Below are 13,639 nucleotides of genomic sequence, written 5' to 3' on the forward strand. Positions count from 1 at the left end.
GTGAGGCAGAAGGTAGGGGAAGCACCAGTAGGTGGTGCTGCAGCCAATGACAAGCAGCGATACGCCTGCATTGGTTGTAAGTAAGCAGGCAGGCAGGTGGGGCCTGTCTGAGGGCAGACTGAGGTTGGTGGGGCAGTGGCCCCACCCCCCAATGGAGCAGCCTACACCCACATCTAAGATTCTAGGATGCCAGTGTGGTGTAGCGGTTAGAGTGCTGGGCTGGGACTTGGGAGACCTGAGTTCAAACCCCCCCTCAGCCGTGAAGCTCACTGGGTGTGACCTTGGGCCAGTCGCTCAGGCACCTCACAAGGTTGTTGTAAGGATAAGATGGGGATGAAGCAGGAGAAGTATGTGCTCCACCTTGAGATCCTTGGAGGAAAGGTGGAATATAAATGTAATAAATAAATAAATGGATAACTAAATCAGCAGTGGTAGGCTCTGGGCTTTAAAACTTCAGCAGCATCCTGCGCAGCACCAAAATTCGGTGGCACCTGCCGCTTGCCTTCCATTGTTTGTCATTGTTCAGCAGCTGCCCTTGGGGCACTCTCTTGGGGGACCAGGACACCAATCCCCACTGAGCCACGAAGATCACAGGGCCAGCCACGGTCTCTCGGACTAACCTACCTCACAGGGTTGTCATGAAGATGAAATGGGGAGGGGGATGGGCACCTTGTGAGCCACCATAGGAGCCAACTCATAGGGGCTGAGGTCCCTTCAGGGGCCCCCAATAAAATATTTGAGGGTTATGGGGGCCCCCCAAAGTTGATGGGCATTGCCATTCAAATGGTGTGCATGCGCCACATCCTGTGATGGATTATGTGGGGTGGGGCTTACTCTCCCCCCCCCCATATTTTATTGAAGTTGGCACACCTGCCGGCCACCTTGAGCTCCTTGGCAGATATAAAGGTAATTAACTGATTAATTAATTAGTGGAAGGACTAGAAGAGGCCCCGCTGTCCCCCGCCCCAAGTTCTCCCTCACTCCGCAGCGTCTCGCCAATACCCCTCAGCCACCTCCCGCGTAGCGTCTCGGGAGGAAAGCGCTGCGTCTGCACTGGCAGGCAAGTGGCTCTGGAGCTTCTCGGCACTGAGCGAGGGGAGAGAGCGAAGGAGCTCCGCCAAGCATCTTCCTGGGTAAAAAAAAGTTCGAAACACAAAGCGACAACCGGGCGAGTTCAGCAAGACTCCCCACCCTATCCGGGACAGAAGGAGAAGGTAAGCGGGTATTTTTTCTTGGAGAGGACTAGAGGGAGGGGTTTTCTTTTTTGGAGGCTCCTCTTTTCTGGAGGGCACTCCGGAGTCTCCCTTTTTGTGGTGCTGCGTTTCCAGGCTGCAGAACCGCTTCCCCCTTCGACCTCCCCCGACGGCGCGAAAGCCGCTTGCCAGACAGACGGGCGGGAATCCAGCGCTGGGATCGATGACTCGCTGCGGGATCGCCTGGTCAGGCGGAGGCGCCAGGAAAAGATCAATGGGCGGGCGCCCGGCCCCGGGACTGTTTGCTCGCTTCTTAGCGCCGCGGACCCGCCCGGGAAGGAGGCGAGGTTTCAGCTGCGCGGCTGTGTTTGCATTTCTCTCTTTCCTTTTTCCAAGCGACCGGTAAAAGCACCGTCCAGGCACCTCGGGGCTCTAGCGAGCTTCCAAGCAGTCCTCATGGAGAAAAGAGCCCCAACTCCGACGCAGGGGGTGTCCGCCCCCTGTCCCAGGTTTCACCCCTTCTTAGCCCCGGAAGAGCCGGGTCTGAAACCCCGGGCACGAAGGAAAGCCACTCCCAATGCTCTTCCAGTGCACCCCATAACCCCTCTCCCCTCCGACGTGGACGCCGAAAAGTTGCACGATCGGGACGGGGAAGCCTAAAAGCTGGGGGTCCGCTGAAAGTCAGGACTTGGCTCGGGCTGGTTCAGCACCCTGGAGAGCTCCGCCGCGGGCAAAGGGAGGCGACGAAGCGGCCAAACTTTAAATAATCCATTTATTAGCAGCAGCGGCACCACTACTACACCTTATCCTCGCCAAAGATTATTGACGTTGTCCTCCTTGCTCATTTCTACTTTCTGCTTATTATGCTTATTATTATTGGTGGACTTCAATAGGATCATAGAATTGGAAGGGACCCCAAGGTTCATCTAGTCCACCCCCCTGCAATGCAGGAATCTCAGCTAGATCATACATGACAGGTGGCCATCTAACCTCTGCTTTAAAACCTCCAAGGAAGGAGAGTCCACAACCTCCCAGGGGAGACGGTTCCACTCTCGAAATGCTCTTACTGTCAAAGTTTTTCCTGATGTTTAGTTGGAATCTCCTTTCTCATAACTTGAATCCATTGGTTCTAGTCTTACCCTCCAGAGCAGGAGAAAACAAGCTTGTTCCCTCTTCCATGTGACAGCCCTTGAGATATTTGAAGATAGCTGTCATATCTCCTCCCAGACTCCTCTTTTCTAGGCTAAACATACCCAGCTCCTTCAACCGTTCCACATAAGGCTGGTAGTTCGAGCCCACCCAGGGATGGCTGTGGGCAGGATTCCTGCATTGCAGAGAGCTGGAATAGATGGCCCTCAGCGTCCATTTCAACTCTATAATTCTATGATTCTATGTCTCGCGGGGGGGGGGGCTGTCAGCCTTTGTTTGGGGTCCCCCCCACTTCTGAGATCCCTTCCTGCTCAGTGAAGAGTCGGTTACTCACAGCTTCCCATACTTCACTGTCCTGGAATTATTATTATTTAAATAAAAAATGTGGAAAGGGTTGTTGAAAGAAATCAGGGAACCACTGATGCTCACCTGGAAGCATTCCATTCTCTTTGTTAACCATTGATTGCAGTGGACTTCCTTTCCACAACATTACAATAAGGAAGACCACATCTCAGTGGCAAACCTTGGAGATTCAGATTTCAGCAGCATCCTGTTTGATGCCAAAATTCAGCACTGCCTGCCTCTTACGTTCCTGCTGCAACCGAACCAGTAGCTCTCCCCTAAATCCACCTCTGCACATCTGTATACATTTTTAGGCTGCCAATGGAGGAGAAGAAATGAATCAGCTCAGTTGGCATCAATACTTTTTTAGATAACTATTATTAAACTTCTCATGCAGCAGACACAATCAGAAACCATTTGTCTCCTGAGTAGTCACTTACCATTGGATCTAGACTAAGTTTAATTCCACCTGAATTCAACGTGGCTTGGATTAAATCATGGCTATCTTACTCTGGATTCCAAACCATAGACTACAGTGGATCAGTTCCACATATACTAGTAGGAGGGTGAGTGGCAGACAATATGTGTTAATATTCACCAGCTCAAACTGGCACACAGGTTACCCGTCAAACCCCAAATGGTGCCAGGCCATAAGGCATTTAATTTATATATTTAACATAAGGTATATATCACTTGATTGTAAGAAAACCACTGACCAGTTTACGAAAAGGCACAATGTTCAGCTTTACAAAGCACACATTGTGCAGAACGTTTTTAGCTTCTGAAAAAAGCCCAAAAGAACAACCCACCCTACTTTGGGGAGTTCCAATGAATTTGGAACAAATTGCAGCAAGGGTGGCCAATATGGTCCCCTTCAAATGCTGTTGAATTACAACTTCCATCAGCCTCGGACATGCCCAATGGTCAGGGGTCAACAACATTGGGAGGACATCACTGTGGCTATTCCTTGCTCTTATAGTTCAACTGTAAGCAGCTCATTGGTCTTCTTAAGATCACAAGACTAGCCGTGAGTAGTTGTTTCAAATATGAGCATCTGCAGGATTCCATAGAGTAACAAGACCGCACCCCAGATGCCCAAATAATAATTACTCCCCCAAAAGTGTGCCCCAAATAATAATTACAGACCATGGTTCAGTGGGAGATCACTCCAGATGTTACAGACTACAGTTCCCATCATCCCTGACCACTGGCTACGCTGGCTGGGGCTGGTGGGAATTGTAGTAACCTGGGAGGGCACCATGTTGCCTGTTCCAGTGATAGACTGTTTCAGATTACAGGCTGGTGAACATATTCAGGAGAGAGAGGTGGGGGACAAGGACACCACAGGATTTAAAGCAATAAAAGTGCTAAAACTATCACATTTAAACCTAATCTTAACCCAAACCCTATGCATATTTCCTCAGAAGTTCCTCTGCATCCTTTTAGGCTTATTCCCAAGTGAATGTGCATAGGCTCACAGCCATACGGAATTAAGGATTGTCCTGAGTTGCTTTGGCTGTGTACCTGTGAAAAGACTTTGGGTGCCTAATCTAGACAGCTTCATTAATTCTAGTTGCCGTCACCAAAGCTCTGCATTAAAGTCACTCCAACCGTGCCCATGAATTAACGCCGTTCTTATTTCTTCTCTCGGCACATAGTCAAAGTCCCTGCAACACTGCTAGACAGAAGTACCGTATGTGTCAGGGAAGCAAAGCCCTGTTTGCTGCAGAGACAGAACTGAACCCTTTTGCTTTGGCAACTTATCCCACCCCCCACCCCCATTACAAGTGCATTTCCTCCACCCATTCATTGGAGTGTGTGGTGCTCCCGTCATTGCGTCAGAGCTGTGCAAACAGATGCCACTGAACCAGACTATTTAAGGGGCAGCCTCGAAGGGCTCAGCTACAACCTCGAGCCTGCCTCTGCTCTCTCGTGTCCAACAGCAACCTGCACCTCATTTAGAAGGTAGGAGATAGTGATTTCACTGAGAAACTGCCTTTAGGGTGTGGGGGGGGGAATGAAAGAGCTAGTGGCTGGCTTCTTCGCTTCATTTTAATTTTATTTTATTTTTTGTACTTAAGGGTTTCTCAGACTGCACTGAGTTTTTGTTATAAACTGTAAGAATGAAATCAGCGATGGTCTCCCAAACTGTTGCAGGCAGCTTCACAGGTACATTGAGTTTAAAAACTGTTCCTCTCTGCCTTTCTTAACCTTTTACTAAACATGTGCAGGGTTAATTCACTGCATTTTGAGAAAGCATCTTGGGCAACAGAACCGAGTTTTCAGGCTGTTGCTTTTTTCAGTTACAGCTCCTGCTGGGTGGTGTTGCCTGTGCTATACCAAGAGGCAACGTTACAGAAACTTTTTATATGGAGCAGGCTGTGAAATCTTTTTGAAAACCCAAATCCAACATTTATCAGACAGAATTCAGGTGGTTGTTTTTTTGTTGTTGTTTTTTAAAAATCTGAATGACATTTCTACATGCAGTGCAATCCTATACATGCTTATTCTTCAGAAATAAGCCACGTTTAATTCAATGAAACTTCCAGGTCAGTGTGTATAGGATTTTAGTGGCATATGTGTTATGGGGGGGGGGGGCTGGAAAGGTTGTATAATTTGAATTTTAGTCTCTAAACCACAATATTAGCAGCTGGGTTATTTAAGTAACACTTTTTCTTTATTTTCTTTTTCCATATCTCACATACAATTTGTTAGTTGGAGATTGGATGTTGGCACTCCTACCTTTTTTTATCATGACTGCTGCAGAGTCTCTGCTGAATGAATGTGGGGCTGTAATTTCTTTTTAAGTTTAAGGAGCTCAGGGATTTTAGCCTATAAGAGACACCTGGACACATTCCAGCCCAATGCAAGCATTTACATTTTCTTGCTGGGATGATACTAAAACAAATGGGACTTATTTTTAGGTGTACCATATTCTGATTTCTCAGATGTACGTGAAACAGGTGTCGTATTGAAACCTATAATGCATGTGAATTTAATAGATCTGTCCAGTTGTGGGATCTGCACAAAATCAAATGTTCACTTTACATTTCTTACCCTCTCTTCAAATGTGTCTACTTCACTCCCTCAAAGCATCCTCACTCACACGCACAGCAAAAGCGTTAGTTGTGTGTTTCACACACATGTGTTCTGCAGGGACACATTCCCCAGACTACTTTAATGGCAACCAGTACCTTCTATTCTGAAATCTTATGCATGTCTACTAAGAATTCGGTGAGACTTACATATGGGATTGCAGCCTCAATTACTGTGCCCTATTCATAGCCAGGATGCCGAATAAAAGTTCTCTTCCTCATAGGTGAATTTAGCTTTTCTGGTTTTCTACTTAGCAGAGTGCAAACCTGAAACTGGAACAGCGAGTGTACATTTACTCCAGATAAATGAAGGCAGAGTACTTATGGTGTAGATCCATGCATTCAAATTATCCAGGAAGGAAGTGAACACCTCTTTGGATATTTTCCCCTAGGATGTAGAGATGATATTTAGTGACTCGGAGCAACCAGAACCATGCTAATATAGTAAATATTTTGTTGCCTTTCCAAAGCAGAATGTCTCACTTTCAAAAGAGGGGAAAGTGCTTCCTCCTGCCAGCACTGCAAAAGGGAAAGCAATGAATGGTTTCAGTTGGTCAAAGCAGTTGGTCGTCTGCCCCCCCCCCAAATGATTTACTGGTTATCTTTGCTCAATCAACCAAGGGCATGGATCTCTGTGGTCTTTAGTCTCCATGGACAGTTAACTGCATCTCTTACTTGTCTAATTGAGCCGCCAGAATATTTGTTGGTTTGGAAGTAGAATATTTGGTGGTGTGTGTGTGTGTGTGTGTGAAGGAGCCTTTTAGGATCCTTGACAACCTCTTCTCCCTTTTCCTCTCTAGATATGTACAGTGGGGTCTGCATCTGCCTGCTCCTGGCTGCGCTGTCCACAAGCTCCTTGGGGCAGCAGACTTCAGGGTCCCACAATGCCAATCCGGTGGCTACTGATCTCGAGCAGAGCTTGCTGGAAAACCACCGGCATGTCCGTACTCCAGGCTCTGGGAAATCTATCCAGCAGGTGGACGGCAACGTTGACCCAAAGGCTAACCTGGGTGCTCTACTGGCCAAATATCTCCAGCAAGCCCGAAGAGGTATATTTTGAATCACTTTTCTACCCAAGTGTACTATGTCAAAGAAATACCCCTGTAAAATTCAACACATGAATAGTTCCCAATGGAAGGCAGGGTGACCTCTCCTACTATGATTTTGTTTTGGTGTTGTTGTTTTTTGCAAAGCCCAGGTTGCATCTTGTTAGTCCAGCCAGTGGAAAGAGCTCTTGTTGATTAAACAGGTCAATTTTTCAACACATACAAGAGTGGCTGATGCCTTTAAAAGAGGGGTGTACAGGTTTCACCTACTCTGAGAAGCCTTATCACACCTTTGCTCAGTTTCACCTGCAGAAAGTGTCAGTCTGACTCGTTTCATCTCTGCCAGTGCAAGCCCTTCTGGCCAGCGAAACAGAACCTCCTTGTGCAGAAGCAGTCTATCTCTAAAGATCAAATGCTGGAGAGAGGCAATAGGGCAGGGTTATTTCCCTTCATGCCAACGGAGTACAAAGCAGAGACATCATCAGAGCCCAAATGACTCTCTTGAAGTTTCATTTGCTATTGCAACAATCATCCCAACAAAGGCAAACTAGAATTCTAGAATTGTAGGAAGAGACCCTGAGGATCATCTAGTCCAACCCCCTGCAATGCAGGAAATAGGCAGCTGTCCCATAAGGGGTTCAAACCTGCAACCTTGGTGTTATCAGGACTGAGCTATCCAGCTGATAAGGCAGAGAACAAGCAGGCTGTTATGTAAGCAGGGAACAGGGCCAGCCCGATATATTTTTCCACCTGAGTTGAAAGACAACATGGTGGGCAGCTCTGTTCTCCAGCAAAGGGGAATGGTCAGAGATCTTAGGAAGAACAGCTGTCCCTTCCCTCTAACTTTTGCCACCCGAGGCAGTCACCCCACTTTGCCTAATGGTAGGGCTGTCTCTGGCAGGAAGGAGAGAATATGGGAAGGGGATAATACGGCAGCTAAGAGGTAGCCCAGAGAAGGGTGGCTGGGGGTGATGAAAGGTCAGAGAAGGCCTCTGTCTGGGCATGAGATGTCTACCCCTACCTTGTGGAGTGGAGCAACTTGTCTTCCCCTTGTCTGGAAGGCTCCATCCTTCCTTCTTTTTCAGATAACTCCCTCTGGAAACCACTGCCTGGCAGATGGTGCTTCTTAAACTGCCTGGAAAACACCTTGGGGCTTTCCCCAGGCACTGTGGTGCCATTAGGTAATTCTAGACTCAGGACTTAATGGCCGTGTGTGTATTGATTCACTTACTTCAAAATGTGGCGAGACAGCCCTGTATTCAGTCAGGACAAACCTCCAGGGCTTCCGTCAGCAAGGGGAGCAGGAGGAGCCTTGACAACAGCACAGCCCTGGACTTGAGCATTTGTCCCTAACTGGCTCCCACTGAGCAAGTGAGCCTCGGTCCTCAGAGCTATGCCATTCCAGAGTGTGGCAACCAATCTCCGTGTTTAAAGAGGGCTTGGAGCAGGCACACAATTTAGGGGATGCAACAGGCAACATCCGATGTCCAAACAGGAGCTGTAGAAGTGGGTTAGGCAGCCTGTGTCTTTCCCTGTCCTTCCTCCGTGAAGAACAGTGGCAGTGCCGGGCCACAGCTTTCACCTCCTCTCTGACGGCAGTCAGGAGTTGAACCCTGAAAGTGCCCTTGGCACATCTGCACTAAACCTCTGCATTATTATTATTATTATTATTATTATTATTATTATTATTATTTATTAAATTTGTATACCACCCTTCATCCGCAGATCTCGGGGTGGTTCGCAGGATAAAAATACAAGATAAAAACCAAATGCATAATAAAAGCACAGCAAATCACTAACGCCTGGTGGTCAGGGATGGGTAGCAGTAAAACCAATGTGCAACGTGTTTTGGTGTTGTTGTTTTTTAGTTTTCCTGCTATTTTCCTTGCCCCTGCTTTTTAAGGCACTGTGCTAACAGAGCAGAGTCAAAAGACAGCTGCATAGCTTAGGATTCAGGAGGGAGCTCAAGGTTCCTCTAATTCCCCTTGCCTGAAACAGGAACAGAGGAATCACTGATGGATAGCTCAGTTGGTTACACTTGGAGCGCAGTGTTGATAATGCCAAGGTTGCAGGTTCGATCCCCTTATGGGACAGCTGCCTATTCCTGCATTGCACGGGGTTGGACTAGATGATCCTCATGGCCTCTTCCCACAATTCTAGAATTCTAGTTTGTCTTTGTTAGGATGAATGTTGCAACAGCACATGTCCTGATGAGGGTTGGACTAGATGAGCCTCTGGGTTCCTTCCAATGCTGCACAGACTGGCAGTGGCTTTCTAGGGTTTCAGGAAGGGAGTCTCTTCCAACCCTACCTAGAGTTGTCAGTGGTTGATAACCTGGGACTTTCTGCACACAACACAAAGCAGATGCTCTACCATGGAACTCTCTCTACACAAAAGAGTCCAGGTTAGACTCCTATCCTTCCTTCTTTGGAGAGCCTCTGCGAAGGATTATCTACACCAGGGTTTCCAAAACTTGGGTCTCCAGCTGCTTTTGGACTACAGCTCCCATCATCCTTGACTACTGGTCCTGTTAGCTAAGGATGATGGGAGTTGTAGTCCAACAACATCTGGAGACCCATGTTTCGGAAGCCATGGTTGGCATGCTGCCTTTGAATATTTGTTGGGTTGATCTCAATTTCTATTTAGATGCAGGCACCTAAGAAAAGATGGTGCCATCAAACAGCCATTTATTTATGCATTTACTCATGGAAATGTACTCCTTGGAGTGAAAACCCCCAAGGCCCTATGTTTTCATTAACATAGCCTAACTAAATGTAAGCCAGTAGCTAGAAATATCATATATTCAAATAGCTCTTCAGTCCTCCCTTGCACCGCACGTCATCTGAGCAAGATGAAAGGATAAGATGGGGTTTCAATAAATGCATAAAAGGTTAGTTTTTATGAAGGCTGTCCAGGGAATTGTAGAGAATTGCATCTAAGTTTTTAGATGCCAAGGACCAAAATAATGTATATTCTACTTGGCGATATATACACAAAGGACCAGCTATTATAATATAGGTAAAGGTAAAGGGGCCCCTGACTATTAGGTCCAGCCGTGTCCGACTCTGGGGTTGCGGCACTCATCTCGCTCTATAGGCCAAGGGAGCCGGCGTTTGTCTGCAGACAGCTTCCGGGTCATGTGGCCAGCATGACAAAGCTGCTTTCTGGTGAACCAGAGCAGCACACGGAAACGCCGTTTACCTTCCCGCCGGAGCGGTCCCTATTTATCTACTTGCACTTTGACGTGCTTTCGAACTGCTAGGTGGGCAGGAGCTGGGACCGAACAACAGGAGCTCACCCCGTCGCAGGGATTCGAACCGCCGACCTTCTGATCGGCAAGCCCTAGACTCTGTGGTTTAACCCACAGCGCCACCTGGGTCCCTTTATTATAATATAAAAGGCATTTAATAATGTTAAATATACAGTTTAAAATAATTTGTTAAATTTACAGTCAAAGATCCATTAACCCAAGCTGAATTTCTAATTTTATAACGCTAGGCACACTTACTAGGATAGAAACCTAATTAGATCCATTGGACTTACCTCTGAGTAAACATGCATAGGGTTGTGTTGCATGTCTCCTGGATTAGTTTCTCTGGCGATGTTACCCTGTCAAATTATCTCCATATGTATAAACTCTCCATAAGTTCAGAGGGGGGAAAGCATAGAATACCCCAGTTGAGAACAACTTGATCCAGAAGTAAACTCAAATTTATTCCGGTAGAACTTGCTTATGAGCAAGAACTCCAGCCGAGATCACACACTGATATCCCCAGGGCTTTCCCACTCATTCCTATGTGATATTCACAATAGCAAACGAGAACCTATAAAAGAGAACTGAAGAGCGAGGGGGACAAAATAGAAGCACTCTAACCGATTTCAGAAGGGCCTTTGTTACTGGAACAATCTCCCCATAGCCCAAGATCACCCACCCTTTTGTGCCTTTAAGGTGGATGTTTTCACAATAGCCACATTTGTATTGACTTGTCCAGTCGTCGTGCAAACTAGTAGGCAAATCTTTTGATTTTAATAGATGCCCCCGTGCAGAAAGAGTAGCCTCTTACACTTTTTTAAAATACATTTATCACATTCAAGGGGTTCAGGATGGCCCGTCTTAAACCATCACATGTTTATTTTCACAACTACCTTGTAAAGTAGGTTAGCTAAAAAAAAAAATCATTGACTTGCCCAGGAAGACACAGTGAGCTTCATGGCAGAACAGGGACTTATCCTCATTTTGCAAAACTGTTCTACATTCAGTGCAGAGATGCTTCTACAATCCTGGCCCTGTGGCTTTGTTGTAGCTTATCAGGATACAACGGCAAATCGTGCACCACTGTAGCAGCAAGAGGCAAAGTCTCTGCTCCTTCCTTCTTGACCAGAGATGTGTATTGCCTGCATGGCTACGGATAGTAATTAGCATCTCGGTTGTGGTGCTTTGCCGACAGAGCATCATCTGCCATGGGATAGACCAGTATGCTCCCACATCCATGGGCTCAATGGCTCTCGAATCTTGTTGATGGGTAAAGGCCATAGATCAATGTTGGAGTCAATACTTTGGATGCAGAAGGGTTCATTCATGGCATCACCAGAAACTTGTCTGGAACCCTGGCGAGAAACTGCTGGGCAGTGTAGACAGCCAGCCAAGGGATACCTCTGTTGGTAAAGCGTGAGACTTTTAATCTCCGGGTTTTGGGTTCGAGTCCCACGTTGGGCGAAAGATTCCTGCAGTGCAGGGGATTGGACGAGATGATACTTATGGTCCCTTCCAACTCTATGATTCTGTTATTCTAATACAGAGCTAGTTGTGACTTTGTATACTCAGCGTGTTCCTACGACCTCAGCCCAGTTTTGTATGTTTTTAAGGCACCACCCCATAGTCCCTGCATATGCAGTGGAACCTCAGTTGTCGAACGTCATCTGTTCCGGAAGACTGTTCGACTTCCAAAACATTCGACAACCGAGGCACAAAGGGCTGCCAGCAAGTTCAATGGGGAAAATTGAGAAAAGCGCCTCAAAAGCCGTTCGACTTCCAAGGTGTGTTCGAAAACGGAAGCAATTACTTCCGGGGTTTCGGCATTCGGGTTCCAAATCGTTCGGCTTCTGAGATGCTAGAAAACCAAGATTCCACTTTATAGAGATGGGGGAGATGAGGGGCACTATTTTTCTGGGCCAAAACAAAATAAAAAATAAAAATAAAATTCCTTCCAGTAGCACCTTAGAGACCAACTAAGCTTGTTCTTGGTATGAGCTTTCGTGTGCATGCACACTTCTTCAGATACACTGAAACAGAAGTCACGAGACCCTTCTATATAGTGAGAGAGTGGGGAGGGGTATTACTCAGAAGGGTGGTGGGAATGGGTGATTGGCTGATGGATGTGGAAAACCTGTTGACGACTGTTAACGACTGCAATTGGTCTTACAGGAAAAGGCAAGGGGTGAGATGGCTAAAGATAGTTTTGTCATGTATAATGAGATAAGAATCCAATGTCAGAACCCACCACGAACACCTCCCTCATTCTCTTAGAATGGTAATGGCACCCACTTAAGAGGTGCCAGGACTGAGTTCTGGCAAGTTCTGGCTGCAAGATTCTTTTGTTGTTAGAGTGTGTGTATTTCTATTATACTTCTATTTCACTCTTTATTTTCTTGTTTTCCCCAAGGTGCTTCTGGAAAGGTCTCTGTGATGGGATTGCAGAGTTTTGACCCGACACACAGAATAAGAGACAGAGACTACATGGGATGGATGGATTTTGGACGCCGGAGTGCTGAAGAATATGAGTACTCTTCTTAGAGAGCTTCAAACTATGCTTAAAAGAAATGAAAATCAAGTCCCATTTCTGTAAAGGGCGGGGGAAAAATTGTCATCCTTTCCAAATCAGTGTTTTAAAAGAAAACATATGTATTTGATGTAAATTTGTCTGTAAAACTATACAATGCAATATATATTATATAAACATATGCAGAATTTTCCAGGAAAAAAATATTATCTTTCTCCTATAGTTTCTTACCACTCAGTTGTAGACATATTAAAAAGTATTTCATTCATCCCTCTGTCGTCTGATCGCCAGAATTGTTGGTGTGTGTCACAATCACTGCAGAAGGAAAATGGCCTCACATCTTTCATACACTGTTTGTTCATCTGAACAACTTCCAGAGGAGCACATTATATATATATACAAAAAAATAAAAAATAAAATGCTACGGGCATTAAGAGGCAATCTGTCCAGATATCAACATGAAAAGCATTTTTCAATGGTTATGAGAATCCGTTTCGAATTTAATTCTGACAAATCTCTGGTGAAAGCCTCGGCAGAAGCTAAGCATTTTCACCTTTAGGTTCTGGGTCCAATTTTCAAAGCAAAGGTGATACTGATGTTAAACTTGGGTGTGGAAATCTTGGATTTTACGTATCTTATTAAAATAGCTGCTTTTTGCATATGGTTCCGGGGGGGTTGAAGTCTACCCCCATTTTATTTAATTAGAGCAGCATTGGACATGGAACGGATTCGTGATTTAATATACGTTAGGGTGGTCTGGTTATTTTCTTTTGTGAAGTGAATGTGAACATTCTGCTACGGTGATTAATCCCGGAATAAACAAAACATTCCTTGCCTCGTGGTGACTTATACATTTGTTTCGAAATACGAGGTGAAGATTCTGCACCTCCTACCTGAAATATGAGTGATTACAGTGAAGCTCATTCAGTAGTTTGCAGTGCAATCTTCTGCATGCCTACTCAGAAGTAAGCCTCCTTACATTTAATGTGACTCACCCCCAGGTGTACAGGATTGCAGTCTTAAATATGAAAACC

The 13,639-nt window shown here is 46.0% G+C and overlaps 1 protein-coding gene across 2 annotated transcripts; it reads left to right on the forward strand.

Annotated features, from left to right (window-relative positions):
• Positions 1-1,121: 1,121 nt before the first annotated feature.
• On the forward strand, positions 1,122-12,873 carry CCK (cholecystokinin). 2 transcript variants are annotated; one of them, XM_033166196.1, is made up of 3 exons: positions 1,122-1,214; positions 6,580-6,828; positions 12,489-12,873. In XM_033166196.1, the coding sequence occupies exons 2-3, from the start codon at positions 6,582-6,584 to the stop codon at positions 12,617-12,619; spliced, it is 378 nt and encodes a 125-aa protein (XP_033022087.1). In that variant the 5' UTR covers positions 1,122-1,214; positions 6,580-6,581; the 3' UTR covers positions 12,620-12,873. The 2 variants fall into 2 exon arrangements, with proteins under 2 accessions (XP_033022087.1, XP_033022086.1); XM_033166195.1 differs by lacking the exon at positions 1,122-1,214 and adding an exon at positions 4,579-4,649.
• The last annotated feature ends 766 nt before the right edge of the window (positions 12,874-13,639 follow it).

The sequence above is a fragment of the Lacerta agilis genome, chromosome 12 (assembly GCF_009819535.1).
Source record: "Lacerta agilis isolate rLacAgi1 chromosome 12, rLacAgi1.pri, whole genome shotgun sequence".
In the NCBI taxonomy this organism is placed as follows: domain Eukaryota; kingdom Metazoa; phylum Chordata; class Lepidosauria; order Squamata; family Lacertidae; genus Lacerta; species Lacerta agilis.

What these genes read in the sequence shown, in the direction of transcription:
- CCK (XM_033166196.1), top strand. Translation starts at nt 6,582, where the DNA reads ATGTACAGTGGGGTCTGCATCTGCCTGCTCCTGGCTGCGCTGTCCACA. An exon ending in TCTCCAGCAAGCCCGAAGAG is followed by an intron (nt 6,829 to 12,488) that starts GTATATTTTGAA and finishes GTTTTCCCCAAG; the next exon opens with GTGCTTCTGGAAAGGTCTCT.